Below are 18,708 nucleotides of genomic sequence, written 5' to 3'. Positions count from 1 at the left end.
AAGACCAGATCAGTGTTTCCTCACATTACTGCAAATATTCCTGTCTCAGCTGACTCCTCTTTCTTGCTTGATCTTCATCATAATTGAAATGGAAGATGTGTAGTCCTCTGACACATCTTCTATTTCAGTTTCACATTCTGAAAATTCAAGAAGCTTTAAGAAGCCCAGTCACTTTCTTTCCAAGCGCCTCAGACTACCATGTCCTGGATTCATGAGAACCTCCTTGAACATAGTTCAGATTCTTCATCACTTCCTTCCCTTCATAGCATTCTTCCACTTCTGCAGGAGGGTGATGTGCTTTTTCAGAGAAAGGGTAGCATGTAATCTAAATATTCGCAATATTTTCTTTATCTTCTAACCCTGAATCTTCCTGAAAGTGGATTCTTCCTTCTCATTATACTAGAGGACAATATGTGCTTTGCTCTACTGGTCATTCCTTTGCTCAACATGGTAAAAAAAAAAAAAAGTATGCTCACAAGCCTCCAGTGCAATGGAGGCTTGTGAGCATACTTTGTGTATGTATTATTGTAGGGTCTACCTTACAATATGAAGCACCTTGATGCATCTGTTGTTGTGATTTGGCGCTGTAAAATACAATTGAATTGAATGTAGAGCACCTGCCTCCTCATTGGGCTGCCTGTTGTTGTTGTTGTGGTTGTTATGACCATTGCTTGACCCCACACATCAGTGATTCAAGATCAAAGATGTTTGAAAGCAGTATGGTGTGAAAATATGGCCCTTTGCAACACTTTGTACTTTGGGCACATTTTCATCCCCGAGGACAACAGGTGTTATAAACTCCAATAAAAACCCCATAAATAAAACAAATTACTTAAAACTTATTCCAATCATGCATAGCATAGTACCGAATAACTGTTATTTTCAGACCATTTGATGAATAAAAAACACATTTTTGATAGCAAAAGATTTCTGCAGAGGACAAAAATGTCCCAAGGACAACACATGGGTTAATTCTGTTAACTGTTCTGCTATTGGCTGAGTCCAGCTATAACAGAAACGCAATGACATCACTGCTCCTCACTGGCTGCTCCGTGCACTCACCGTTTTATTACCCAGCTTTAAGTCAGTTCACTTCTGAGCTGCTTCGTCTGTTCTGTTTTTTACCCTCCTGCATCTGATGAACGCCACGAAAAGGTGTTAAAAGGACCTTTGCTGCACACCCCATTCCCCTCCACCCTCTCCACCCCCATCAAACTCCCAATAACAGACAGCTGAGTCTGAAACCAACCATCAGTTTTTATACAAAGAACTCATTGACATGACGGAGCTTTTACTGCAGGGAGCCAAACAGGAAGGAGGCGCTAAAAACAGCAAGAAGTGAGGATTTTTCCAAAAAAAAAAAGTACAACCCATCCCCCCAAAAAAGGAAAAAAAAATCATCATCATCATGTCTGCTGTTAAAATCAGTCTGAGTTCCTCCTTCCCCCAGTGCATTGTGGGAGATCAGCCACACACAGTGACCTTCGACTGCTGGTCTCCATGGAAACAGCACATTAAAAGTCAGTTCATCACATGGAGTTAAAGTTGGCAGCATCTCAGAGCTCCACCTCCCAGCAGCAGTCAGTGCATGTCATCAGGAAGAGATATGGTCTCTCCCAGTACGTGGAGCAGCTGGCATGTGATCTTGTTTGGAGGTTCCTTCAGTCACTGTCAGAGCCAACAGCTGATGATCCTTTCCGTTTCCTCTTTGGAGCTTTGGGCTTTGAGTCCTCCTCCTCCTGCAACAACATAACAAGATCAGAAATAGACCTGAACCAAAACAAGACTTGAACCTGTATAGAGGGGGTACATACAGAGCCGCTGCTGGATGCACTTTCTTCCTCGTTGTTGGTGGGTGGTGCGACTCCCTTCCTGGAACGAGGTGACGAGGCTGGAGCTTTACGGCGCGACTTTGGCGGCTTCGACTGAGAGTCCTCGTATTCCTCCGCCAGGGCGAACAGATCACTGAACCTGACAGGGAAGATGTAACGTAAACAGCAGTGTTGTGATGTAATCATTTGTGTGTGTCTGTGGGAATAAATGTACCTCATCTTGTGGGCCTCATCACAGCTTGCTTGGACGTGCTGCAGAGCCTGAAGTATCGGAGTCTGAGTGAAGACTGACAGAGACATACAGACATTAGCACATTCAGGTCATCAGTAATTGGTTGACAATCGAGAACTGTGTGTGAGGGTACTGACAGTTGTTCTTGGTGTTGCTCAGACTCAGTCTGAGGTTGTCCATGTGCTCCAAGATCTGTTCCAGGGTCAGCTGAGCCAGTTTACTGCTCGAACTGCGCAGACTGAAGACAGAATAAAGTTAACAGAACTGACACTACAGACATAGAAATGAGCCTCAGAAGTACAGATGAACAGAGGAGGGGCATGTCCCAATTCAGGAGCTACATCCTTTAAAGGCTGCATCTGAAGGCGTACAAGGCTGCCCCAATTCAAAGGTTTCAACAAATGTGTTCTCCTTTTACCTGAATTTGAAAACAAGTTGCAGGGGGGGGGGTGCAGTAAGAAAAGGGAAAAAAAACAAAACAACGCTTCAACACTGCTAACACGGGGCGCCCACACAAACGCAGAGCAGGAGATGAAGCATCGCTGAATATGTTTCCAAACCAACTTCATTCTAAGCCAAAGACTAGAAAATATGGTGAAGCATATCTTCCCTTTGGTTTCACCAGCACAAGTGCCGAGGTAGGTCTCCCCTGCATAATAGGTGCATCGGGAGCACGGGTTGGGCTCTTCAAATCATGGACAAACAGTATCTCACATTCTGGATTTTTAGTTCACAAACACTTCTTGTAATGACTAACTACTCCTGACATTTTGGAGATGTTTGCTCTTTATACAGTAAAGTTACAGCGGGATACAAATAATATCAGGCTGATCCTGCCACAATTTGTTCCCCCTGTCTAAATCACGGACAAACAGTATCCCACAGCTGTTTATGTTTTTGAACCCATTTTTGCACAGAGAGGCATTTTTTTGAAAAATGTATTGATAGCAATGTTGAATATAATTACACAGGAAAAAAAACAACTACATGTAAAATAATTACACTGTGACGCCTCTGCGAACATTTTTCTTGTAAAACAAAGGGGGGGCTAGCAAAAACAGTTTGGGAACCACTGACTTAATGCAGCTCAGGTTCCAATTGCTTACAGATATAAAGTATGTACATTTTTATTTTAATTTGTGTTTTAATCCTGCAACTTACCACACATTTGATTTCCTTTGTCTGAAAACATTTTATATATTTTGAGGTAAGTTCATCAACAGCTGGTTTGTCCTACAGGGGCTCAAGGCCCGGCATCCTGCAGATATCACCCAGGGTCAACACACCTGAATCAAATGATTAGTTCATTACCAGGCCTCTGGAGAACTTCAAGACATGTTGAGGGGGTAATTTAGCCATTTAAATCAGCTGTGTTGGATCAAGGACACATCTGAAACCTGCAGGACACCGGCCTTCGAGGCCTGGAATTGGACACCCCTGATCTACAGCGTTACATCATATTTTATAAGGATGTTATGTTTTTGTATCATATAGCCACTTACTTGTGGCCTTGTGGTCTTTGAAGAACCCACTCTGCATGGGCCGAGTGTGAAGCCCCTGATATGGGACACAGCTGAGGAGAGCCCCAAGAAGTACAGATGCAAAGAGGGGAGAGCCCCAGGCAGAACTCACAGTCCTCAGCTGTTTTTTTTTATGTCCTTATGTCATCGCTTTCAAATTGTCCTTTTTATCGTAATTTCTGTTTTTACGTTATCCTAACCTCTTCTTTGTTTCTCTTTCATCTATTTGTGCCCTCATCTGTTTTTCTTTTCTTACCTGTCTTTTTAGAGTTTTTCCCTGAACTCAGTCTCTTTCTACGTTAGTCACTTTTTGTGGTTAACTCTCTGTGCTTACCTCTGTCTCTTGCGGGGTTGGTTGTTGTTCTTGATCAGCTGGGCCTTTATGTTTTCTGCCAGAGTGTCGTCGTATTTGGTAGCCCAGTGTCTCAGGATGCTAGTGGTGAACTGGTCTTCTGGGTGACAGGGACGACTCAGGACCATTTTCACCATCTCTTCGCTGGGCCTGTCACAAAAACATGAAGGGATGTTAACAGGGACACAGAAACACAGCTCAAATGCGGAACAGAAACACATGTGAAATGGGGTGTCTGCTATGTGTCATACTTTTCTCTGCGAAGCTGCAGCAGCAGGCAGGACAAGGCCTCGGGGTGCTCTGAACCATAAACAGAAAGGAGGGTTACAATCTTTCCTTTGCTTTGTGTCCCTGTCTATTGAGGATTTATTCACCTTTGTATTTGAGGTGCTGCAAGATGGGGATGATGGTTTCCAGGGGAATGCTGTGGGCCAGAAACAGCTGCCAGGTGCTATATTGCTCGAAGGTCTCCCACTCGAGTGACTGAACTGTGGAGATCGAGGACAAACAAGCAAATGAAAATGGACCATGGCCCGAAAAACTGAAGAGTCAAACTTTTAATCCGAGTTTCTCACTGAGGATGTTGAGCACAGAATCTTTCCGGAACATCACCAGGTTCCCCATCATCACGTGACACATCAGCTCCTGTAACTGCACACACACAAACACACACAGATGAGACATGGTTTCCCAGCCAGAGCAGCGGGCACGCACCGATCAGGTTTATTACCTGTGTGGAGTCGATAACGGCGACGATCATGTTGAGAAGCTCGCCACTCCGCAGCGTCTCATCTGGAAACTGAACAAGAGCAGGGACCTTCATCAGAGTACTACATTTTCGGTGCTCACACACACAAACTACACCCTTTTTGGCTCCTACCTTAAAGCACACTGTGCACTGTCGATCTTACGTGCTGCACAATAATGTTTAACATTTAGTATTTACTGTTATATTCCCATAGATCATCATGATGTTGTTTATTCTATTGCTCTCAACAGGTGATCCAGGTGATTGATATATGTATTTTTTGTCTGCTTATTTTGTTGGTTTTTGTTTTTTGCCCTTTATTCCCGTCCCTCTTCTCCGCTGTTTTTTCCCCCCTCTTTCTTTCTCCCCTTTCTTTTCCTCATTCAAGTCTGTCCCGTATCTAGCAAGTGAAAATAAAAAATAAAATAAACAATAAAAGGTGAATCAAATAGATCATTACGGCAAGGCTGTGATGGTCTATTTGGTAAAGTAAATCCGTTGGGCATCTTTCTTCGCCTCTAGACAATAATTCTGATGGCAAAAGAGCCAAACGGGACAGGCAGGAAAAAAAAAAAAAAAAGAGTACTACATTTTCACGTCACATAAAAATGTCATATTGTGATACCATTTCTATAGCGATGCCATACTTTTATGTTCCCTTGTCCCGAGACAAGCCCGGGCACGTCTGAGAACGAGTGACCCAAGACATGATGTTCCAGTTTGATGATGTTTAAGAGATCAGTTAGTTTAATTATTGTTAAGCTGTTATGTTGTACTTTTACTGGCTAGGCTACTCTTGTACTTGTGTTTGTCTTATGCTGGGTCACTACTATCGCACTCCTCTGTTTCAGTACAGTCAAACGTTAAATCATACAGTGTGTCCCCAATGACAGCAGCTCATTGGAAAAGAAGGATGGAAGTTTCAGGAGCATTTTAAAGGACATGAAGGGAAAAAATAAGTTCCTGGAAGGATGCTCTTAAATCAGTACTTCTACTGTGGGAAGATTTTCTGGCTGGTCTCTTTTTTAGAGACTTTTTGTGGTGCAGGTAAGACTTGGGTAAGCCTACCTCAGAGTAAATTGAGGGTGTGAGGTAGCAGAGTAGCCGGACGTCGTCCTCCTGACAAGCCTTCATGTCCATCATCAGACAAGTGTGGAGGTCACCAAGTGCCGTCGCCTGAGCAAATGACTCGTACAACATCATCTTCCCATTTGCTGCTTTACTGTTGACAGACACAGACATGGAGTTTAACCACGTTTCTCCTATCAACATCTGTGACAGCAGCTTTTTTGTCACACCTGCTCACCTAGCCTTCAGGTAGTACAGCAGGTGATAACCGATCTTTGGCTGCTTCTGGTAAAGTTCAGCAAGCATGTCTAGCAGAACTGAGAAACCGCTGTTGTCCTCTTGCATGGTGACAAGGTTCCTGAAGATCAGACAAACGGGTTTACAAACCGACTCCTCCAGGGACCTACAGAGAAATATAGACGGGTCATCAGAGAGAGCCAGACATGAGTCAATAAGGAGAGAGAGGGGGACAGAGTCAGTCTGATCTTACTCCTCCGTGATCTCCTCCGGCAGGACTTCTCCTCTGAAATGATCTTTGAACAGTTCGGCCAAACAGGAAGCCAGAGCTGACATCTGCTCTGTGTCAAAGTCCTCCTGTAGAACAGAACACAACATTGTACCACCATCTCTTAACACTGAAGCCCTGCAGCTGGCCGCACTCTTTTCTGATAAGCCACGAATTACTCATTTAACTCAACAAGATAGCTCACCTCCAGGATGAGATCCACAATCTCCTGCATCACCTCACACTGAGTCTCTGTGTCACTGCAGAGGAAGTGTTGCTGTCAGTTAACAGGAAATGACCTTGATGTAACATCTAACCTGAGGATCTGAAAAAATACTGGACTTTCACCTGGTCTTCTGAATCTGCTGCACCTTCTCCTTCATGGTGTCATCTAATTGGTCAAGCCAGGGTGTGATATCAGCAGGCTCCTCAATCACAGCCTCTTTGATTGGATGAAATCTGAACTCCCTCTTTTTTCCTGAACAGTGATGGGAGGACAGGTGGTCAAATACTCTACTTCCTGTTTGGGGTGAATTGTTAGAAATTTATAGTAAAACTTCCAAATTATGAATTGGAAATTGAATTTATATTTATAAACTCACAGCTCATATTTCGTCCCCAAACTGGAATACCACACCAGTTAAATCCAGGATAAAACTGGTTTAAAGTAGTTTCTAAACCATTTTAAACTGTTTTATTCCAGGATACAATTTATTTCAATTAAACTTGTTTCATTGGTCCAACTTGTATTATTTTGTGTTTACTCCACTTTAAAATGATTTCATTCAGTTTTGTTCAGTCATTTTGACTTATTTGCATAGAAAAATATAACTGTTAAATTTAAACCCCATCATCTCTATTTCATGACTTAGTGTAGCTAGGTGGGGCTGTGATGGTAGTCCCAATCACCCTTTCACTCCAAACCGCCTCTCAATTTTACATACATCTTAGACACTGAGGGTTTTGCATGATGCAAGCATTGATGGAAACTGCTGACAGTCTCTTGTTTGTGTTGCATTTCTCTTATTGCTTCACTTTAATAGTGAAAAACATCTTCATCAGAATTCTAGGGCACGTTTTGAAACACTCCCATCCAAACATGTATGTGCAGTTACACGTTCGCTGTAGACTGAGAGTAGCAACTTCTTGTTGGCAGTTTTCATTGTCTGTATTTTGGCCAAAGTTATAATTACCAGATTCGGATCCACATTTACTTTCCTGATTCTCATTATGAGTTTTTTGTTTTTTAAATTACTTAAATCATAGAAGGTATGCAATACTGTACAACAGATTAATGGGACAGCAGTGGAGAGCCTTCAGAACTTGCCTTAGAGTCCTCTGGTTTAAAATATGTCTTCAACATTAAAGTAATCCAGTGATAGTTGTCAGTATTTCTACTGCACAACAAACAATAACTTAATAATTAATTCAGCAAATGTTATTTTTCAAATTGTAAACAAACACAGTTTAAAACAGCATTTCTGTCATTGCCAGTGTAACTCAGTTTAACGCAATAACCTGAAGTGTCCAACAAAGTGACCAATCCCATTAGGATTGGTCACATTTGAGCTCCGCCTACAAACTGTCAAAAGTAAATTTACTCGCATGAGCAGGATTTCTCCCTGAACGCGGGGAGCTACCAGCGAGAGCGTGAAACTGTAACAGCGCGTGCAATCAAGTCATCTGAAGTTGTTTCTCCAGGTGTTACCTTTGTTGTTGACTTCCTCCTCATCGTCACTGAAAGTTGCTTCTGTGTTGTCGTAGCAACTCTCCTCCTTGTCCAACACATGATTGTCCATCTCCATGGAAACAGACTCCTCCATCTTTACTGCATAATTGAAAAAAAATAAAGTGAAAGAGAGGGAAGAGGTTAATGTTTGTGTCTACTCACCTGTGTGTGTGTGTGTGTGTGTGTGTGTGTGTGTGTGTGTGTGTGTGTGTGTGTGTGTGTGTGTGTGCGTCTGTGTATTACCTTCAGTAGGAGGTGATGGTGGGCTGCAGAACTCGGGGAATCTTTCTCTGAGCATTGACCGGAGCTCTCGGTCCAGCTTTGGGTTATCAAACAGTGGAGCAAGGTGACTGAAAGAGAGATCAATAACCAATAATCAAAAATGATTCCTGTGATAGAGTGGTCAATGATCAATAAATATTGATGCCTCTTACGCCAGAACCCTCTTTTCCATAATGAAGTTTAGCGAGTTGAAGACACCCTGACGGACCTGAGACTCCAAAGGAGGGAAGAAATGAGGGATGATCTGAAGAGGGGAGGAAGCAGACCAGCAATAAGAGGAGAGAAATTAAAACCTGGTAAAGTCTGTTGTGTGTGTGTGTGTGTCTGTGTGTGTTACCCTGCACATGAAGTCCAACAGTGTTGCAGTGATGGCAGGATGAGGTTTCATGGAGTGATGCATCACCAGAATGGCTGGCTCTGAAACACATCATCACAGGTGAGTGCTGTTTTACCTGTCTGCCTAATGACATGATGACATCATCTCTGACCAACACCACTCTGGTGTAGCATAAATTGTGTTACCTATGTTCATGATGCTGTCCTTCTCAGGGTTGAAGAACAGCCAATCATAAAAGAGAGCCAGCTTAGCATTGGAGGCCGCCACGTTTGACTGCAGTCACACAAATCAATTGATTATTAGTTATTGACCTATAACAATTCCTGCAGATTGACAGCCTGAAACCAGATCCCCTTACCGTGCAAGTGGTAAGCAGCCAGCCAATAATAGCCCAGCGTGGTAGGATATCAGAGCTCAGGACCTCATTGGATGGATGTACTACCCCGCAGATGTAGCGAATCAGATCACAGCGTAGTGATTGGCTCTCTGCTGTGGAAAGGTACTGTCTCTGAAACCAGTCCTGGTACCGTTTCTGCTGCCCAAAACGCACCTGAGCAGAGATTGAGAAAGAGTCAAAGTCAACTGAGTCACAGGTGGAGAAACACCCAAATCACAGCATTTAATAACGTGGTTGAGGTGAGAGTGCGAATGGCACCTTTGTCTGACCCGTTTACCGGCTGTATTTGTTTTGTTGGAGGCTTTTGCACTGGTGAGTATGACTGTCAGACTCTACTACACATCTGAGCTTTTAAGAAATATCACAGCTCTTCTTTTGTGTAACCTGGTGAGCCACTCTCTCAAGGCCCTATATATGCCCTTTAGCTGACCTCCTGTGAACGCAGAAGAAGGAGGGGGAAAAGGCTGGAGTCCAGGTGATATTGGTGATGATGATTTGTTGCAATTGCCAGTGCTATTTGATCAGCATGGTGTTCCCTGATTTATCAGGATACTACATGTTTTCCTCCCTGGATGCTTTTGCAGGACCTGCTGTCTCTGTCAGGTGCTGACAGCCACCGTGCTGGAGGTGAAACGATCCTCCAGCTCCTCGTAGGACAGCACTGATAAATGCATCTCATCTTGGATGATCCAAATCAGACCAGAAACTTGGTTTTCTTGTCTCTGACAGAAACAGATGCTACAGATAAACCTGCAGCTAAACGGACTGTAATGGACTCTTAACTTAACTCAGCATGTGTTCAGGTCCCACTCACAGCAAGGGGCTAACACTGTTGGATCTTTCAGCTGCCTTTGACACAGTAGATTGTGGTATCCTGAGTAACAGCCTGCAATTGTGGGTGGACATCTCTGAGTCAGCTCTGGGCTCGTTCTCTTTCTGTCTCTCTCACAGGAGTTTATTTTCCTAATTTTCCCACTTTACCTTGTGATGTGTCCCAAGGTTTGATCTTAGCCATGTTGCTTTTCCTGTATATGCTTACACAGGGACACATCTGAATGATTTTGAAGGCATCTTAAAGCATTGTTACGCAGATGACATCCGCAGATGACATCCAGATGACATGCAGTTCAGAACCCAGAATTTAGCCAAGGTTTGTCTCCTTAAGAGCTCTCTTGTGTCTGTGAACTACTACATCATTACATAACTATTACACCTCTGAGGTCACCTGATCAGTGCTTGTCCAGTTTAAAGCCAAAACGAGACTGAGCTTTTCAGATTTTGAATTCCATATTGTGGTACTAAAAGATCTGGTGGTGATAGTTTCAGTCATTATGTACTACTTATAAGGTTGGGGAATCCTGCAGTCAGGTGAGATTTGAGAATGAGTGAAGAAGCATTTCTCCCACTGAAAACATTATGCCCAGATAAACAGAATCAACTTCTGGAAATTAGTTATGTGGAGAACCACTCTAACATAATTAAATACAGAGTGGTACCCTCTTCTTAAAGATCATTACATTTATGAGGTAAAAGAGGCTTTACCCTGGAGGTCATGAACAGTAGTTTGGTCTCCATGTCTGGTGTGAGTCGACAGGCCAGAAACTTCCTGGAGGTCCGAGCCGTCAGTAGTTGGAGGACACCCGTGAACTGAGGGCTCAGGACTTGAGGATTGTGCAGCAGGTCTCTCCACAGCAGCTCCATCTCTGGGATCCGAGCAACATTTTGCAGCAGACGAACCAGATCTCTGCCGATGATTAGACAATCCATGAACTACAGACAGAGAGAGGTCATCAGTGTAAAGAGAAGGCGTTAAATACATAACAGACCACACCATACTTCCTTCCTCTCCTTATTACCTTCTCCCTCAGCATGCTGATGCAGAAGTCCACTTCTTTCTGGCGCAGAGGCAGCAAGTTCGGAGCTCCGTGGTCCACAATCAGGCGAAGGTAAGTGTAGACTGACATCGCTATGAGCATCCCACTCTTCAATACCCACTCTCTGGAGAGACACAAATAATCAGCTGCTGCACTATAAAAACCCACTCTGGGCTCTAACAGAGACAGAAAAAAGCAGCTGATACTACAGTCTGAAAAAAACAGTGAATCATACTTCTGCTCGAGCAGAATGTCCAGGACACTCTCAGCCAGCCACAGGTTTTTAGTGGAGATGTCTCCGCCTGTGCAGAGAGAACAGCGACATTACAGTCAGAGCGAGTGGTGACAGGTTCGTGGTTTCAGCTCAGGTAAAAATCCGAGTGTCTCACCTGCAATCTGTTTCAGCAGTGTCATGATGACGCCATCAGCTCCCATCACGCCACTCTTCACCAGCTCTCTGACCAGCCACACTAGCTGCACACACACCAGCACTTCATTAGTAACCACCACAGTCAGGATCAGGTGAGATCCCACATTTAAGACCAGGACCTGCTGTCCTGTCCTCTCAGGACCTAACCTGGTCTGCCTCTGTTCCTTCACAATGGTAAACACAGGTCCCTGCTACCCAAAACACTTGTATATAACTGTGTGTAGTTATCTGTGTGTATGTGTGTGTGTGTGTGTGTGTGTGTGTGTGTGTGTGTGTGTGTGTGTGTGTGTGTGTGTGTGTGTGTGTCCACCTGTATTGGTTTACCTGTGTTCGGGGGACGTCTTGCAGTTTCAGGAACTTCTCCATCAAGATCTGGTTGATTTTAACCAGCACAACGTTCATCCCATCTCTGTTGACCAGTGCCAGGTCTCTGTAACACTATCACCACACATAGTAATGTTATAGCAATGTCAGAGTCGCATCAGACATTACCCACAATGCTGCAGAAACTCACCCTCTGGGCCTGAGCCGGCTCTGTGAGGACCAGTGTGAAGAGACCCAAACACACCTCCTCATGCTGTTGCTGACCTTTACATGCCTACAGAACAGGTAAACAGGAAGTTAGACACAAATTACAAAAATATAGTCTTTTCATTTTCAGGTCTCAGAAAATCAGGAAGGTGTCTGGTTCCAGCTGTTAAACACAGAGTCGACTGAATGAAGTGATTCAGAATTGGAGCACATTAGAGAGACTAGAGATTAGATGTTTCCAGCTCTGACATCCAGAAGTATTTGGACAAGGACACATTTTTGTAGTTTAGTCTCTGCACACTACCACACTGAATTTTAAATCAAACTTTCTGCTTTAGTTAAAGGAGTATAATAAAAATATTGCAATAAGGAATTCCAGAAATTTTGTATTCACAGTTCCCTATTTTCAATTTCATGGAGAGACCTGTTCTTTTGTTATTCCATTAAGTTAATATAGATCTGGAGTCGATTCAAAGGATTGTATTTGTATTTTCACTGAAATTGTCTATATGAGGGTCAAAGAGATGTCAATGTAAGTGAAGGAGGTCATTGTTAGGCTGAAATACCCAAATATGAGAGAGAGAGAGAGAGAGAGAGCTAAATCTTTAGACGTATCCAACAATCTGGTTCATTCAAAGACTGAATGCACCAAGCAGCAACAACAAACCAAGACCACAGATACATTAAAGAGCATGGTGACAGAATTATTTCCACAGTTCAGAAAAACCACCATCTAACTAAGTCAGGAATAGTGTTAAGAAGGCAGGAGCATCATCAAGCATCAAGTCTACGTTCAAGAAACAATCAAGAAACACTTTAATAACAGGAAACAAGGTTTGCACCTTGTTGAAAATCAAGAAGGTGATTAGACTGATTAGACTTTGCCAGATAGCATCAAACACAGCCAGCACAGTTGTGGAAAACAAATGAAAAAACGATGAAACCAAGATGAACCTGTACCAGAACAATGGAAGAGAAAAGTTTGAAGAAGGAGAGGAACAGTTGATCTGAAGCATCCACACAATCTTTGTGGACTGCTGATAGAAGCAGGATAATGTGTGGAGTGTGCAGCACTGTACTCCCTCACATTCTCACTGATGCTGCAGAACTGATCACACTTAGCTTCACAGAGGAGCTACAACTTACAATACAACTTTATTTATATAGCAAATATTAAAAACCAGCGGACACCAAAGTGCTTTACAATAGAAACAGGGAAAAGAAGACATGATTAAATAAAAGACCATTAACAAAGTACCACATATGTCAGCAGGTTGAAGGCACTAATTATACAGCAATAAAAAGGAATATAAGAAAAAACTTACTAAGAACAGATATAACTAAAAGATAAAGTACATAGATAAAAATGGAGCCCAATGTAAAATAGGGACACTAACTAGATGGAAAAGCTAAGTTAAATAAGTGAGTTTTTAAATGAGATTTAAAAGATAGAATGGAGTCTGACGCACGGATAGCGATGGGAAGGTTGTTCCACAGGTTAGGTGCAACAAGGGCAAAAGCACGGTCACCCCTAGATTTAAGTCTAGATCTAGGCTGAACCAAGAGTAAGTGGGGTGAAGACCTGAGGGCTTGCCCAGGGACATATGGACTAAGGAGATTGACAAGATAGCTAGGGGCTAAATTATTTATAATTTTAAAGGTGAGCAACAATATTTTAAATTTGATACGATATGATGATGAGCCAAAGAAAACTCGAAAAACAAGCCAAGAATCGTGACATTCTTCAAGTCCATCAAAGCAGCAGCTTTTCTGTGATTAAATACAAACTTCAATGCAGAGAGCTGAACCAGTAGCAGCAGCTGAAGGAGTTGCATGTTACAGCAGCATGGAAACAGCACATTACTTCTGAACACCACTGAGTACCGTCAGTCAGACTCTTTTCATTACAACTGATTACCACCCATGGTAATCATGCATGGGGTCATTATAGCAAGAGTCATGTCATCAATTGTATGTGACACAAATACAACACCGAAATGGAGGATATCGAGTTGATGGTGTAACTGCTGCTCTGTCTGTAACTTTGTGTCAGACTCAAAGACCATGGTGTTGGTTTTTATATGCAGCCATTTCCCTCTTTGCCAGGTTTCAAAAATGACACTTTCGATTTTTGAGAAATCTCTCTCTTGACGAGGGATGGGTATCGTTTAAGTTTTATCTGATACCGGTGCCAACCCGGTACTTTTGAAACGGTGCCGGTGCTTAAACGGTGCTCGAACCAGTGCTTAAAGAATGGAGAACACAAACTTTGCCCAAAAACCTCTCATGTTTAGCTGTTTTTTTGTAAAAAGATAACAATGTTAGCCTTTTCTGCAGCTATAGGGCATATATGGTATCACTTGGCTGGAAGCAGTGCTTAAACAATGGAAAAAACACAAACTTTGTCCAAAAACCTCTCATGTTTAGCTGTTTTCCACTTTTTCTTTGGCCATTTTAGCCTTTTTGGCCAGGGTGAAGGGAGTATCTGCCAGCAAACAAGAAGACAGCCGCATGTAACTACGATGGTGTTTGCTAGTTTACCTTACATGCATTCATTTAATAATGTGGTTAGCCTACTCAAGGTGCAGAGAAGAACGGCTGCTGCTGCCATCATCATTCATCATCATTTCTGCTACACTGGCAGGGCTAGGGGCCAGGACTCTCCTCTTTGGGTTCTTGGGGGATGTTGCTAACTCCGAGTCCGATAACAGGCACCACACCCGCAGTAGATGTGCTCGGTGTGAGGTCTTGCAGCAAACTATCAAATACGGTGCATTTCTCAGCTTTTAAAAAACGCTATGCGTCGCCAGGTGTTTCATCAAATTCGAGGTGTTACCTCCTTTGCACAGTATCACCTTAAAGCACTTGTTGCAGGCTGCTGAGTTTGCATCTTTTGCTGTGAAGTACAGCCAGACTTTTGACCGCTTCGCCTTGGGCATTTTTAATCTGTAGCTCTGCTCTAAAAGAACGTATGTACCTGGACCCGCCTACTATCCTTGCAAAGGTAAAATGATTGGCTAGAATCCAAAGTGTATGACATCTCAGGAAAAAAAAGCACCGAAATGTACGCTGCTTTTCGGTCTGGTTACTACTGTTTACGTCAAAACCGGTGCCATTATGGCACTGGATACCGGTACCCATCCCTACTCTTGACTCACTGATTGACACCACTGACTGGCCAGTTGTTGACATGCAATCTGTAGACGTCATATTTTCGGATCACAGCCCACATCAGCGGCACATCATAACAAAACTAATCCACAGATTACATATCCTGCACATAACCCTAATGAGAGTCTTCAGTCGTTCTTTAGTACAAACTCTGGGTTTTCAGATACAGCAGTATTGTTAGGTTTCGCCTACAAACACATCATGCCTAAATACAAGCATAGTTGTTTAATTTGGTGATTGCAGTACTATGTGTGAGTATTAAATGTAATAGTACTGAGAGGTGTGCTACGAATTGTGAAGATAAAGGCATTAGTGAGCTGTGAGGCTAAAGTCAGCGTTTTCTGTGTCATGAAGGACTAAATAACCATGGTAACTGATGCTCAACACATCACCTGCTGGAGATCAGGTTATGTTCAGAGTCTGAGTTAAAAATGAGGTGGATGTGCCATGTTTTCACTGATTCTTTTATTTAGCTCTCTTTTATTTGGCTTTAAAGTGTGATTTAGATTCTTTCCTGGAAAGTAAGTTTATAAATGACACCTGGTGAGTTGTACCTTACAAACCCGCCAAATGCAGCCTGCATGTAAAGCTCCTGCAGCTCAGACTATGCCCCAGGAAGGCTGAATGCACAAAATGTGTTTATGTTAGCTCCAAATACTACTCCGTTTCTTCACATGGGTGATGCTGCCACAAACTTTGGGCCTTGAGGCGACATTTGTTGTGATTTGGCGCTATATAAATAAAATTGAATTGAATTGAATTGAATTGGAAGTCATTAGTAGTATCAGCAGTAGTAGTACTGATGTTTCTTACGTTGGCCGTGAGTGCGTCATTGGCCTCCCTCTCTGACAGTCCATTGGTCAGTGCCTGGACGATTCCAACACAGCGCTCCAATCTCTGCACGCAAACACAGCAATCAGTGTAAACAAGACAACAAACACTAAACATACCGACAACACAAGCACAACAAGAATCAATGCAAATATGAGAAACACAAACAGAAAATAGTAAAAACCATAAACGGAAATATAGCATCAACTAGTCGATCAGCTGACGGCGCCCCATAGAAAAACTGAACTTTATCAAACAGCACTCACAGTTAGCGTCTGACCAGTGAGACACTGCGCATGTCACTTTTCATATGTTCGTATGTTTACGTAGAGTTAGCATGCTAAGCTAACTGATTTGGTTTTAATGAGCCCCGCGGTTCGGTCCGCAGCCCCTCACAACGTGAACGAACACAACAGCAGAGACACAAATTCCACACCTCCGGTAGCAGTTCCGAGTCCCGCAACGTACCCTTCTGCTGAGCTAACGCTATGAGCCTGCTGCTAGCCGTGCTAACCGTCTAATAAAATGGTCCCGCGGAGTCTTTATACCAAGGCTGCGCTGTCTGCCCGTAAGCCCGCTCTGTCCTGGTTTAGTCTGCCTTGAGACCAGCTAAACAGCGTCAACCTACCTCCTCCAGCTCGTCTTTGGCGTCCAGTGGGGTGGACACCAGGAGCCGGCCCTGCGGCTTCGCTTTCGCCGGTGCAGGCTCCATCTGCTCCCACTGCGCCTCGCCGGGCCCCGCGGAGTTGACACGGACTGGGACTACCTGTGCTAGGGGGCGTGATGGGTGTCTGTGTCAGTATAACGGAGGATTTAGGGTCGGTGCCTTGCGGTGAGCCGCTTCGGACCTTTAATGTGTGTTTTCAGAACTTTTTCGGGGTCAGTTCGGACCGTGAGTCCCACTCTGTCCGACACTGTAACATAACGGACGTCCGCACTGAGCCAGCAGGGGGAAGAGGCGGGACCGCACACGCCGCCGACCAATCACTTCACTTACACCACAGACTGAAGTGAGCGTGGACCAATAACAGGAGCGAGAACCTGGAGCCAATCCTCGATCGCCTATACTGAAGGCCAACAGCATGGAAAGGGCTTCAGCGTGTTTATAGTGTTGTAGAGCAAATATTGAAGAACTGTAAAGTACGCAGTACTTGTCTGCTTACTGCACTTAGACTGCTGTTATACATGAAATATATTGAACCATTCCACCTTCTGAGATACTTTTGAAGTATGTACAAAATAATAAAATAAAATAAAAACTGGTTTTATTCATCCCAAATGTCAACATCTAACAAGTAAAAACCAGTAACAACATAAACTCAAAAAGAGGAATGTAAAATGGAATGTTGGAGACATTGGCACTGACAAAAAGACAGCCAAACAAATTAGCTGCATGGATGACATTAATTCCTAAATGTTTCAAAACTTTTTAGAACCAAGCAGAGAAAAGATAAAAATAGTTGTTGTTGGTCCAAAAAGTCATTGTTTGTTTCATTGTTCATATTTATCATCCATTGTTGTCTGTTGGTACAACTGAGGAGGATAGTGGGATAGGAGGAAATGGAGATGATGATTCACTGTGGAGACCAGCAAAGAGAACAGTGGGAAGAAGAAGAATCCAGATTTTTAACCACATTTGACTACTCTGCAGTGGGCTATTTTGGAACTATATGTGCTTTAAAATAAAGCACATATCTATTAGTTTTATTATGGCCAAAACAGGGCAATATAAAGTAAAGTAAAAACAAAAAACAAAAAAATCAATCTGCACACTCTAGGAGAAAGAACTGGACCACCTGCACATTCCACTTCCAGGGTCTACTTGGCCATGAAGCTCCTGGTGCAGTTTTTGAGCAGATGTTAATAACAGAGGAGATTTGGAGCACTGCAGTTACTGAGTCGGCAGAGAGTAGGTGACTTAAACTTGGTCACTTAAACCTCACCACCCAGTGACCCACTATGTAACTTTACATGGTCTGACACTTCATGGCTGAGTTGCTGTGGTTCCTAAATGCTTCCATTTTGTAATAACAGCACTTACAGCTGATCCCAGAACATCTAGGAAGGAAGAAAGTGTATAAACTGATTTGTTACAACAATGGTCGATTTCAAAATACTTTAGGTTTAGAAAAACTGCTGGATTGTCTAAAGTGGACTGTATTGTTTTCATAGACAAATTCATGTTAATTGATGTGGACTTGAATACACGTTACTGACATGAAAAATGATAGAACTATCTGAGTAGCTCCTTTCCTTTAAAAGTCATGTTGAGGAACTAATGAAGACATTGAAACCTGAGGCTCTCTTTTAGAAATCTCTGTTTAATTGGTAGGTTTCTCATTTTACCTCTAGTGATGCACAATGGTGGGTGGATCCGTATGTGTTTGCCAACTCCTGTATTTATTTATTGTCTTGCATATTTATCACACTTATATGTTTAGATCATTAAACACATTATTATATTAGACAAAGATAACCTAAGTAAATACAAAATAAAGTTACTAACTGATGATTTCATTTAGAAAGGGAAAAAAAATATTTCACTGTCTGACAAAGTGAAAGGCTAAAAGATCTCAAAAAACAAGTCATCATGCTACAATCAGGCACATGTCACAAACAGCTGAGAAACAAACATCTATCAATCTGGAAAGGTTTACAGAGCCATATCTAAGGCTTTATAACTCGAGTGAAAAACGGTGAGAGCCATTATCCAGCTTGGAACAGTGGAAACCTTCACAGGAGCGCCTGGCTTACCAAATTTACTCCAAGAGTGGATTGACAACTCATCCAAGAGGTCACAGAAGAACCCCTAACAACACTTAAAGAACTGCAGTCTTCAGTTGTCTTGTTAAGGTCAGAGTTCATGATT

The 18,708-nt window shown here is 42.8% G+C and overlaps 1 protein-coding gene across 1 annotated transcript; it reads right to left on the bottom strand.

Annotated features, from left to right (window-relative positions):
- Positions 1-1,244: 1,244 nt before the first annotated feature.
- Positions 1,245-16,781, bottom strand: ints3 (integrator complex subunit 3). The gene is made up of 28 exons (XM_087834582.1): positions 16,468-16,781; positions 15,822-15,905; positions 11,821-11,904; positions 11,631-11,744; positions 11,266-11,350; positions 11,112-11,178; positions 10,859-11,000; positions 10,545-10,772; positions 8,964-9,155; positions 8,791-8,878; positions 8,606-8,685; positions 8,421-8,512; positions 8,230-8,336; positions 7,966-8,085; positions 6,606-6,735; positions 6,463-6,517; positions 6,243-6,346; positions 5,991-6,155; positions 5,753-5,906; positions 4,667-4,735; positions 4,512-4,587; positions 4,311-4,424; positions 4,188-4,236; positions 3,919-4,086; positions 2,202-2,302; positions 2,047-2,119; positions 1,815-1,971; positions 1,245-1,739 (listed from the first exon to the last, which is right to left on the bottom strand). The coding sequence occupies exons 1-28, from the start codon at positions 16,549-16,551 to the stop codon at positions 1,662-1,664; spliced, it is 3,060 nt and encodes a 1,019-aa protein (XP_087690708.1). The 5' UTR covers positions 16,552-16,781; the 3' UTR covers positions 1,245-1,661.
- Positions 16,782-18,708: the final 1,927 nt, after the last annotated feature.

This window comes from Neolamprologus brichardi, chromosome 22 (assembly GCF_056152115.1).
Source record: "Neolamprologus brichardi isolate AB-2024 chromosome 22, ASM5615211v1, whole genome shotgun sequence".
Taxonomy (NCBI): Eukaryota; Metazoa; Chordata; class Actinopteri; order Cichliformes; family Cichlidae; genus Neolamprologus; species Neolamprologus brichardi.
Note: the sequence above shows the minus strand (reverse complement) of the source record. Positions and strands in the feature narration are given on the sequence as shown.

Bases quoted from the DNA above. Each gene is read 5' to 3' on its own strand.
- ints3 (XM_087834582.1), bottom strand. From the start codon at position 16,551: ATGGAGCCTGCACCGGCGAAAGCGAAGCCGCAGGGCCGGCTCCTGGTG. The intron at 11,351-11,630 runs GTAAACCAATAC...GTGTGTGTGCAG, and splicing joins AAGACGTCCCCCGAACACAG to CTAGTGTGGCTGGTCAGAGA. The intron at 2,120-2,201 runs GTCAGTACCCTC...TGTCTCTGTCAG, and splicing joins GAGCAACACCAAGAACAACT to TCTTCACTCAGACTCCGATA.